A 12,219-nucleotide genomic window follows, 5' to 3' on the forward strand; every position below is an offset into this window, starting at 1 on the left:
TTCTTTTTTGGTGGAACTGGGGATTGAACTCAGGCCCTTGGGCTTGCCAGGGAAGCCCTTATTCTACTGAGCTATCTTCCCCAGCCCCTTTATTTATTTTTAATTAATCATCAGATTAGTAGTCCATTTTGCTTGCTTTCTTCATTCATGCTTATCTCATCTCATACTTAAATGTGAAGAATTGTTAACAACATTGTTAAGTGTTGGCATCAAGGTGACATTTTCTACATGGTGATTCTTTTGCTGTCAGTAGGTACTGAAGTAATTTACTTCTGGTCACTTCATAAAGATCAAATTGTTAGGAGCCTGTGTCATCTGTAGTTCTTGTTTGACATAGGAAGGAAAGAGTCACAAAGGAAAGTATTTGTTGAGCTGTCTACTTTGAGGCAAACACAGTTTATATGATTTAAATCTGCACAGAAATTGAGCAAAATGTTATATTGAGCAATCTGATTATTCCAGAGGCTAGCTTGCCCAGATCACTTGCCTACTTATTTGTCAGAATTTGTTGACTCTCAGCCTTTGAGCTTCCTTCTCTTGAGTTTTCCATCATATTGCCCTGTGGCATTGCAAAGAATTGTGCAAAAAGCACAGTGCCAACAAATGTAGCCATAGTTGTCCACAGTATTCGGATTCTATGACAGGCATATGACAGTGGTCAGAGGCTTAGTATTAGGACCAGGGCTCATCACTGAGATCTCACAGTAGGTGAGAAAATAGCTGGGTTGTTCTCTGCTAGTTCTTTGTTGGGTATACATGATGCAAAATGAGTTACTTATAGTAGGGCAGTGTGACTTTAGCCCTATATAAAAGGATATTTCTTTCTGTGTCTTTCTGTTGCCTAATCCTGAGAGTATTTCCATATTCTCTTCCTCAGAAGTGAATCACTAAATTTAGCCCACACTTAGAAAGAATAGGTAAAACAAAGTCATGATACTAGGAAGTGGCATCACAGGAGGCATTCTTAACCTAATTCTTACTACCTTTTTTGTAAAATGAAAATGGCAGCCCTTAAGAATTTTATATTATTATAAAATACCTATTTTAAGGACAGATGTAGTGTTCTTTTGTCACTGCAGAATAAGAATAAAGTTCTGATTAAAAGAATCCAATTGTGAGAGGTGTGGTAACAGTGCAAAGAAAGGCAGTGGGAAGAAAGTTTTATGTAGTTGTATACTTTCATTAAATGGTATGTGATTGGTGAGACATAATATAGTATTTCCAAAAGTAAGCACATACCTTTCTAAAGAACTAGTTGAGATAATCAGATTAGAACAGAGAAATTTAAGTGTAACTCTATCAGATTAAATCCCAGCTCTGCAATAGAAAGTCTCCAATTTTCTAAGAGTAGTAGCCAAGCATGTTTAGCTTAACTTTGTTATAGAACCTGTTTTTATCAAATCAAAAAGCAGTAATGTTTTAAGATCATTTGTGTAAATAATGATCATTACATTAAAAAATAACCTATTTACTCTTCTTTTCAATGTTCAAGAAAGCATGTTAACTTTTTTTGAACTGTCTCAAATTTTCCTTTTAACGTGAGATACAATATTGCAAAACTTAATTAACTGTGACTACTGAGTATGTGCCAGGATTTGCTTGAGTCAGTGAGCAAGTAATATATTTCAGTTAAAGATTCATTAAAGAATATATTGATTTTTTTGACATCTTAATTTTGAAATAAAGTCTGTATTACATATTTATAGTCAAATTGCCTTTCTCATTCTACCTCTGTCTCAGATTCTTAGGGGTTTTATTTTCCTGCTTTCTTTCTCTTTTCTTTCTTTCTTTTTTTTTTTTTTTTTTTTTTTTTTGTTTTTGCTGGAACCGGGGATTGAACTCAGGCTCTTGCACTTGCCAGGGAAGCACTTACTCTACTGAGTCATCTCCCTGGCCCTTCCTACTTTCTCTTCATTGTACATCTGGATTTGATTTTGTTTTTTCTCAGTTAGCTTTTCACTATACCTTCACTTCCTTTTCTAGTTTCAGTTTCTTTATTTTTTTTTATTTATTTATTTATTTATTTTTTATGCATTTGGTACAGGGTCTCACAATGCAGCATGGACTCATAGTGATCTTTCTGTTTTCAGCCTCCACATCACTGGGATTACAGGCATGCACCACCACGCCTGGTCTTGGGGGCTGGTTTAGTGTGCCAGGGGGTGGGACTAGTTCAGCTTTTTAATTCATTTTTCATCATCATATTTTTCTAATCCTCTTAGCAGCCCTCGTTTTTTTCTTTCTAGCTTTCTGGTTGTAGGGGTATAGTTTATAAAAATGTAGCAGTATAATCTCTTACCATTTGATTGTGTGCCTGCTATTTAAACATCCTATCATGAATTGTTACAATAAAAGTACCGAAGTTTATATGATACCAACACTGGCTCTCATTTAGTCAGATGCTAAATTATTTAATTAATTTATTTAAATTTATTAATGTTTTTATTCATGGTTCTATGATGGATAGTGTTATTATATTTTCTAAAAGGAAATCCAGTACCTTTTTTTTTTTGGAAATACCATCTTTGTCTTACATTGGGAAATACAAAAATTATGAAATTGTTTTATACCCAAGGAATTTGGTAAGGCTAACCAATGGAAAGATTAATAGGCTTCCTTTTTTTTGAATATAGGGTCTCGTTACATAGTTCCAACTGGCCCTGTGCTCACTTTTGTAGCCCCCAGACTGGTCTGGAGCTAGCAGTGATCCTCCTGTTTCAGCCTCCTGAGTGCTGGGATTACAGGCATGCAACACCACGCCCAGTTCCAGGCTGGCATGTATGTGGTAATGGGGCTCAAACTCCAGACCTTGCACTTGCCATGCAGGCACTTATGCTGCTGAGCTATTTCCCCAACCCTGATAGGCTTCTTAATATTGAATTTTCTAGTTGGTTTTCTGCTTCGTATGTGTTTTCCTGAAGAATTTAGTTTACAAACTGAGTGATGAGATTGAGAGCTAGTTTTTGTTTATTTAAGGTGGGTGGCAGGATGAAACCTGGCCAGATGGTTGGACTGCAGTGACAAGAGATGGAAAGCGTTCCGCTCAGTTTGAGCATACTCTGCTGGTAACAGACACTGGCTGTGAGATCCTGACCCGGCGACTGGATAGTACACGGCCTCACTTCATGTCCCAATTTTAATTTCTCCCAAGATGACACATCTCAAAAATACCTTTTTACTGTACTATGCATTTTATTGAGCGTACAGAAAGGAAGAGGCAATTTTTTTTTATCAATTTCTTTTGATAAGAATGTTCTACAGCATTGTGTGTTATCAGGAGCTTGTCTTGAGTCTGAAAAAGCTGAAGAAGAATAAAGGAAACATTGCTCCACTCCTTTCAGTATTCTCCTCAACCCCTATTCTCAGAACATCTGTTTTCTCATTTGCTCCTTGAGCAATTTTCACTTAAACCTGCTTCTAGTAGCTTTTAGCACTGCCACAGACCGGCCATCAGGAGCCAGCTGCTTTCCAGTGAATATTGAAAATGAAAATCTTTGAAACTCTAGCAACATCTGTTGCTTCAGAATTTTATTTTATATATATGTGGAAATGTATATGTATACATTTTAAATTCCTTATAATTAAGAATGCTATTTGACCTTTGGTTTAGGTTAATTCTGCTCTGGCAGTGTTATTTGCTGTCACAAATGGATCCATAGTTTGTAGTGACTTAATTTCTAATTGGGAATTGGCCTTTCTCTCCTTCATGCTAATTGTTTATACATGTAATTGTGTGTAGGGAAGCATTCAGTGAGACCTCCCCAGTGTTGACTTTGGGTCAGCAGATGACTGTAGTAAGATTCAGTTCAGAAGCATATCAAATTTATTGAAGTCTAGTTTATGGCAAAAATGACTATATTCCAAGTGCTGATTGATGTTGCAAGGCATGAGAATTTTACAATGCACAACTGTTTCAGATTTCTATTGGTTAGAAATGGGAGAGGAAAAACCCCCTTACTTCCCCTATTTTGAGGGCATACCTTGGAGACAATGAAAAAAGATAGAGATTGCACTGTGGGATGATGGGAAAGAGTTCTAAAATGTTCCTGGCTGGCAGCACAGTAAATCAGGGGGCTGTGAGAGTCTGACATTTAGTAAACTTAATAGTGATAAGGAACTTTCTGAGTACTATCACCTTACGTAGGGATAATGCCGTCTGTGGTGTGCTGTATATACATACCACCTATTCATAATGGAGAACCTCATTAGATACAGCCATGGTTGCCCAGTATCTATGTTTCTTTCAACTGTTATTCAGGGAGAAGTGTATGTTGAAGATAGGTCATAAAGTCATCAGTAGACAGTAGAGTGTACTTGATTACTGGGTGTCTGATGACTTTCTAATAATTTGGTACATACCACTGACGTACTTTACTTGTAAAAGAACATTTTCCCAGAGTGCCTCAGACCATTGCTTTGAGAATTATGATAATGTTTTCATTACTATTATTATTTTAATGATTTAGTAAGGTGACTAAATCTGGCATAAACATTTGGGGGTATGTGTGTAAAGTTTTTATCGAACTGTAATATTTGTGAATGGAATGCCTTGTAATATGAATGTTAATATAATGTGTAAAGGGAGATTAAAAATTTTAAATAATTATACTGCCCGGTAGTCATTAACTTTGCTTCATTTTGTTTGGGATTTCAGAGGGAATTGGTGAAAATGGAAAGGCAGATTTCATAATTAAAGACAAACTCGTGATCATTTTGAGCACAGGTGCCTTTTCAGGAGTGGCCATAGCCATAATTGTAGTATTGTACTTAATTTGTCAGCAACATCTGAGATGCAACCATATTTTTGAGAGCTTTTAAGACTTGAGAGCACAAATATGTAGAGGAACATCTTATATTCTGAGAGTAGAATTAACAGTTATGGGTTTATTCAGTGTCTCCTATTAGAAATTAAGGTCAAGGAAAATCTTTTTTTTTTTTTTTTAATTTCAAATTCTTTATTTCCAAAAGAAATTATTTTTTTTTGGGGGGGGCACTTTTTTAAAATTAATTTTGAGAAATAAATAGCATTGAGACAGTTTCAAAACTAATAGTAGGTTAGTAGGACAGTTTCAATAATTAATACATTGTATATTGTTGTCTTCCTAGTAGTTATTCATAGTACAAGATGCAGACATGATATCCTGTCCAAACACTATTAGTACAAATCCTTCTCACTGAATTAAGAGAAAGTAGCTGTATATCTATCCTATTTTGTATATACAGATACAGAATGGTCCTTCATTTATATCCCTTTTTTGTTTAGTTTTGTCGGATGGGCATTCCATTGCCATTTAAATATTATAGGTGCCTGAATTCAGCAAAATACTCCAATATAGTCCAGTAGTCCATAATAGTAGTGAGTTGTCCATAATAGTAGTGAGTTATCCATAGACTTGCAATGTCAAAAGTTGTTGACTTGAGCCTTTCACAGCTCAGCATATTAATATGGCTTTACTTTTTAATACCTCGTTTTTCTACTTTTCTGCTGGATAGTTAAAGCCAAGATAAAGTAAAACCTATATAACAAGAAATGTAACTTCTGTATCTGCCAAGGTCAGTCAAAACCCCTCAGGATGTAGCCTGAAACCCTGTACCGCAGTTTGTAGATCCTTTGTCAGTGTCAGCCATGTGGAAGAGTCATGGCCATTGCTTGACCAATTTGCTCTCTGTGAAAGCCTGAGAGAATGTTTTCTCTCCATGTGACTCTCCTTAGGAACACTCTACATCATCGAACACATTCCTCTGTGGCCCCATAATCTCCTTGATGAGAAAATTTGGGACATCACTGAGTTACAGGATTTTTAAACAATGTGGACCCTAGTCTATCAGATTGTAAATTATTCTTTCATTTTGTCAAATAGGTGACATGTACAACTTAAAGGAGAAGAGGAGGTCTGGGTTAGCTCACAGTTTTAGTGGTTTCAGTCCATGGTTGGCTGGTTATGAGGCAGACATGGTAGCCAATAAGTAGACAAGAAGCCCCAGGAACTCACCTCTTCCAACTAGGCCCCACCTCTTTAGACCATCCTTTTGAGCTGTGAACCTATCAATAAATTAACCCAGTGATGAGTATAGTGTGCCTGCTACCTCTGAATGTGAGACTTCTGGGGACATTTTCTATCTAAAGCATATTTATTAGATTTAGGCAACAGAACATCTAGTTTCATCATTCTGGCAGCTATTTAAAAGTAAGTTTATGCATATACTTAAGATAAACTTTTAAGATAACTTCTTTTCCTGCAAGTTCTCTAACCCCCTTGGAGTAATAATTTAAGAGGATAAATATGTTTGCCCTTTGTTCTGTGTCTTTCCAGGTAAAATAGACTTGTAGGGTTAGAACCTTTTCACTAACACTTTTATACTGTTTGATAGCTACATAGCTAAATAGGTGAAAGGAGATTTAGTTGTTTTGTTTTGTTTTGTTTTGTTTTTGGGAGGGAAAACCTTTATTAACTCTAAACACATGGAGAGGACCACGACCAGGGAGATGGGCAGATCCTCTAGATTTAGTAGTTTGTTTGCTATCTTTAGTAGTTTGTCTGATTCCTCAGCCTGTCCTGTTACCAGTTTTGGTTCTTCATTGACTTTGGTTTAAATTTGTAGCAGGGTGAGTTACTTTCCAAAAGCCTCCAGATGTACATAGTGTATACAATGTATTTCTTCCCTTAAAAATAGTCACTTCCTTTTAAAATTTTTTTTCTTTTTTTTTTTTTTCACTTCCAGTTTTTGGAAAAATTTTCAAATTTATAGTACAGTTAAAAGTGTAGGGCTGGGAAGATAGCTCAGCAGAATAAGCGATTGCCTGACAAGCTCAAGGTCCTGAGTTCAACCCCCAGTACCGCAAAAAAATAAAAAAAAAAGTAAAGTCTAAATAACATGTATCATTTACCTATATTCAGTAATTATTATTTTGCAATCTTTGTTTCATATCTGTATGGGAAGGGCTTTGCACATGTTAGGGAAGCCTTCTACTACTGAGCAGTAGCACCTTTCTTTTGAAAGAAGGTGCATCATACTTTAAAATGTAAAGACAGCAAGCTGAGTCAAGAAGATCTCAAGCTTGAGTTCATTCTGGGCAACTTATCAAGACTCTACCTGAAAATAAAAACAAATAAAAATGGGCTGGGGATATAGCACAGTAAAGGCCCTAGCTTTAATCTCTACTGCTGCAACAAAAGAAAAGAGGAGATAGACATGAGGAGATAGACATGATTATAATTGTTACACATCTAAGCAATTCAACATTGGGTCTTTTGAACTGCTGAATCCTTGCATTTTGGCAAAATAAGATGTTCTAGGCTTACCATGTATTGTGGCCCACACTTTTCTATCGAGAAAAAGTGTGGACTTCTTGTACAGTGGACCCTTAAGTTATGATTGTCGTCATATGTGTACAACTTGGGTTATGACTGGAATTTTAGGTTTGGCTTAATGATCAAAGTCTTGATCTGAATGCTGGCTGCTTGTGTGGTTGTAGACTTGTGATGTCAGAAAAGTATATGGAAGCCTATGTCAGTCTAAACCCAGACACATGTGTTTGTGTACAGGATGTGCTTTATTATATAATCTCTGATTATTGTTATCAGAATGACCTTGGAAAGCTAGAAAAGAAGCAGAGGAAGGAAGGCAAGGGAAGAAAGCAATCACAATTGAAAGAAACTGTGGAGTAGTATGAGTGGCATTTGCATGACTGATCTTCCTAATATGTACAACATATTGAAATCTACCATCTCAACAGTGTAAGGAAACTAGTGTTGCTAGAAGTGTCAAATTAGACATGATTTTCTGTTTTAGGTGAGGGAGAAACTTAGCTACTGTGAATAAATAAAAGCCAGATGCCATTTAAGTCTACAATTTGTGAAAAAAGCTGGCACTATAAATGCAGATCTCCTAAAGGGTAATCCATCAAGTGATAATGGTGAAACATTTCATACAATAAGGAGTAGTTTTACTATTTTAAATCTAGAACTGGGGTTTGTAACTAAGCATGGTAAAGCCAACATTGCTGAAAAAAGGGCTCTGAAAGTTACATACACCATTTTGAAATGATAACAGAAATTGCTTTTGCTCTCAAGTTTTCAACTGTGATGAAACTAGCCTTTTCGGGGGGTGGGGAGGAGAGAAGCCCAGAATATACATTATCCAGGGAGAGAAGAAAAATGCCAGGCTATAAGCCTATGAAAGACAGTCTAACCTTATTGCTATATACCAATGTGAGTGGTGACCTCAAGATAAAGCCTCCCTTGGTCTATCACTTTTGATATTCTTAGTGTTCAGAAAACAAAGTCATAAATAAGATAGGAGTCATATGGAAATCTAACACAAAAGCCTGATTAATGAGTACTTTTTCCTGAGTGGATCAGGGACGGCTTTCTGTTCTACTGTTAAGACATATCTAGAGGACAAAGGTTTACCACTCAAGGCTGTCATCATGGACAATGCTTCTGCTCACCCACAAGATTTGAAAGAAGAATTAACTGGCTGAGAAGAATTCCCACTCAGCTCAGCCAAGTTCCTCCCAACTAATACAACTCCTCTACTGCTGCCAGTGGACCAGCATCGCTAACTTCAAGTAACTGTTCTGAAATGCTTTCAGATGGTCTCAGATACAGATTTAACCTGTAGAGTTATGAAAGGAACATTACAGCATTCTCTCCTGTGTGGGGTTGAGAAATTCTAGGCCAGTAAGGACACTGAGATCTGCCTGGAACAAAGTATGGCCTAAAATTTTACAGGAGACTTTGAAGGCTGTGTAGAGGACCCTGAGCCTTCATTTGACCCTTTGGTTGATGATGTCACTATAGCAGAGTCCATAGGCTTACAGGTAGATAGTGGTGATGTTGAGGAACACTCAGGAATTGTTTACAGAGGAACCTGAGCAACTTCTGGCTGAACAACAGAGAATGGTAGCTGAGGAGCCTTCTGAAGGGAGAGCTATTGTGCCAAAGTTCTTCTGAAATAAAATCCTGAAAACAATGGATAGAGAAGATCCATCTAGACAGAAAAAGCCAGATGTTGTATTCATTTGCATAATGACAATGTGATGTCATACTATAGAGCACTGTTAAAAGACAGAAGCACTCTTAGATGACTTTTTAGTTTTGAAAGTGTTGAGTCAGAAGCAGGTCCTAGTGAGCTATAGACTTAAGGAAAGAAAAGACACCAGAGAGCCAGCTTCTTGATGTTCTCATGCAAGGGGACTCTCCATCCAAATAATGACAGACTTTCATTTTATCCTCTCTTCCTGGAGGCCAGAGATGTCAACTTGAGTGGTGAGTACGTTATGAAATTGTTATTCCTGGTTAACTGAAACATTTTAATAATATTTTGGTGAATATACTAGGAAAATTATTGGTATTTCTGCTAAATTATGTACATTTACAAACTTTTATTAAGACAAGTTACAAGAATTACTTTGGGAGGTTTGGAACACATTTATGGATATTTCTATGGTTTCTTATGGGGAAAAATAGTCTTGACTGCAACCAACTTGAGTTATAACCAGCCCCTGTAAATGAACTCAGTGTGTAAGTCATGGGTCCATGGTACACTGATACAACTTAGCAACGGTTTATATATAATGTGACTGTAACGCACATTTGCTTTATTTCAGTAGTTGGGTCAGGACACCAGATGACTTGGGCTATTAAAACTGTAACTGGTACTTTAGTCCTGTGTGATTCTGAGATAAGACCAAGGAATAATATTAAAATGTACAATAAAGAGATTAACATTTTAAGCCATATTTCTTGATATTTTTGGCAGTCAAGAATATTTTAGTACATTAAAATGGAAGTGATTCTATGGTGGATTCTCCTTTTAGTTTTTTGAGATAGGGCCTGGGTATGTAGTTCAGACTGGCCTTGAACTGTGTAGCCCAGGCAGGCCTCAAGGTCTCAGTGATCCGCCTGCCTCAGCCTCCTCAGTGCTGTAATCCTGAGAGGGATTTCAGGCATGTATCACCAAGCTTGGGCCTTCTTTTTAAGAGTATGTGCAAGGGCTTGGAATGTAGCTCAGTGCCACAAGCACCTGCCTGGCAAGTGCAAGGCCTTGAGTTCTATTCCTAGTACCAGAAGTGTGGTATTCACCACATACACATGGAATTCTGCTCAGTGTCTATAGTTTGATAAAAATGAATTTGCTTATGGGCCCAATTTGTTTCCATAAAATCCCACCAAAAGAAACCTGTATGTGTAGTGGATGTATGTCCTGTGGGTTGTTGTCAAGGCACAATTGCTTTGGTTTAGTTTTATTATCAAAAAAGCTGTTTTAAAGTTTTTTAAACTTTTCCTTAAAAAAAAATATTTGCTGACAGTCTGATCTTGCATGTAATTAAAACCAAATTAACTGAATGCTAAAGTTGTTTTTTTTCTGTGTTAGCAGTATTTCTCTAAGCCCAAGTAATTAATTTTAGGACTTTATCAGCCTACTGGGCAGACTGCAAGCCAAGCAGAAAAAATTATGAGTCATTCTGTATATGCAAGATGAAAGTTTCCTTTCTGAAAATCATTTACTAGGTAAGTATAATTTTGCTTAGTATAATAAAATAAATGAAGTAGCTCTTGTATATTTTGTTTAGAGCCATCTTCATTATAAGATATGTACATTAACTGGTTCCCAAATGACTCCATTATCCCATACATTCTACTTTGTTAGCTTCCTGTGCATGTAATAATAAACTTGTGTCTTTCTCCATTAAGTGTTCTTAGATAGGTTAACTAAGAAAACAAAATAGCCAAACAGGGCTAGATGTGTTGGCACATGTGTATAATCCTAGCACTTTGGAGGCTGAGGCAGAAGGATCTTGTGATTTTTGAGGCCAGCTTGTACTATGTAGTGAGTTTAAGATTGTTCTGAACTATATAGTAAGATCCTGTCTCAAAAAACTCCAAAAAACCATTAAGGCTAAAAATGGAAATGCGGGTAAGATTTTTGCTAAGCCAAGGGAAATTTCCTAAGTAAATTAAGATTCTTAAATTAAAAAAAATACCTATTAGTTTTCATGAAATACAGTGGGAGTTAATAGCCATTTGTGTTGAGATTATTTATCTCCGTTCAAGAAAGCAATCTGAACTTTAAAAAATTTCCCCACAATTCTTTCAAAATGATAGAATTCTAATTTAGAACAAGATAAAATTGTTTACAAATTTATGCACATAGGAAATTTTTAGCACAGTGCTTATCTCTCCTTTATTTAAAAAAAAATTGATTCAGCAACATGCACAACATCCTAGATTTTACCCAAGATCATGTACTATAAAAGTCTTTTTTTTTAAAAGAAAAGTTTTTTTATATCTTTAGTTAAATCCCATGATCCAAGAATCCTCATAGTAAAGGTCCTCTGGGAAACTCATTCTTTACACTGGATCTTAGAAGGAGATAACTATAAGGCTAAGGAAACTAATGCCAACTAAGCATGAATATAACTGTGATAGAAAGTAAACTCAAACTGGCAACCATAAGAATTGGAGTGATGTTATTTTAAAATGTTATACATTTTTATATTTGTGAACACAAATTTTTGCCATACCTTCTCATGTGCTCCTCATATATAAGGAACAATGGAGACAAGCTTAAGAGGAAGCCCTGCTGGATTTCTTCTACCTTTTCTTTGAGCAGAACCACTATGAAAATGAGTACCACATGACAATATAGAAATGTAGAAATTTTTATTGTATTCAGATATTAGAATGAGCTTAAAGTGTGTATGTAAAAAGCAGAGTCTAGAAAACAGATTTATGATTGTAAGCCTTATCCTTCATTACAGAGATGTAACAACTACCTACACATAGAACACTATTTCCTGGAGTAATAACTGAAAAAAGTCTCAGAGGATGTGAACTTGGAAGATCTCCTTGCCTGTCAAGCTGTTCCCTTCAGGTCACAAGACTGAGGTTACAAATGGACATATTTTTCTCTTGAATTCAAATCTTTACAACAGTTCGAATACTGTAAAAGAAAGCAATACACAGATTTTTGAATGACAATCTTTAATGACCACTACAACTTTTTTCACCCTCTTTTGTAAACCCCGAATTACTATTATATTCAATATTACGTACTTAAGAAAAAACTTACCTCTTCCCTGAATGCATCAGCTCAAAGGCCTCATTAATTTGGTCAAAGGGCAGATTGCCAGTCACAAATTCATCCACTTTTATCTTTTTGGACATATATTCAGACACCAACTTTGGAACACTTTCTACACTCTTCCATCCT

At 36.1% G+C, this 12,219-nt stretch overlaps 2 protein-coding genes across 2 annotated transcripts in view; one reads left to right on the forward strand and one right to left on the reverse strand.

Annotated features, from left to right (window-relative positions):
- The window catches only part of Metap1 (methionyl aminopeptidase 1), a 117,080-nt gene extending 112,472 nt beyond the window's left edge, over positions 1 to 4,608 (forward strand). The window contains exon 9 of the mRNA XM_023700605.1: positions 2,974 to 4,608. Within this exon, the coding sequence (XP_023556373.1) occupies positions 2,974 to 3,140 (167 nt within the window). The 3' untranslated portion in view covers positions 3,141 to 4,608. The remainder of the gene's footprint in view (positions 1 to 2,973) is intronic.
- A 7,089-nt stretch (positions 4,609 to 11,697) lies between these two features.
- The window catches only part of LOC101583574 (alcohol dehydrogenase class-3), a 16,456-nt gene continuing 15,934 nt past the window's right edge, over positions 11,698 to 12,219 (reverse strand). The window contains exons 6-7 of the mRNA XM_023700606.1: positions 12,079 to 12,217; positions 11,698 to 11,949 (exon numbers count right to left, since the gene is read on the reverse strand). Coding sequence (XP_023556374.1) covers positions 11,925 to 11,949; positions 12,079 to 12,217 — 164 coding nt within the window. The 3' untranslated portion in view covers positions 11,698 to 11,924. The remainder of the gene's footprint in view (positions 11,950 to 12,078; positions 12,218 to 12,219) is intronic.

This window comes from Octodon degus, unplaced genomic scaffold (genome assembly GCF_000260255.1).
Source record: "Octodon degus isolate 3935 unplaced genomic scaffold, OctDeg1.0 scaffold00125, whole genome shotgun sequence".
Taxonomy (NCBI): Eukaryota; Metazoa; Chordata; class Mammalia; order Rodentia; family Octodontidae; genus Octodon; species Octodon degus.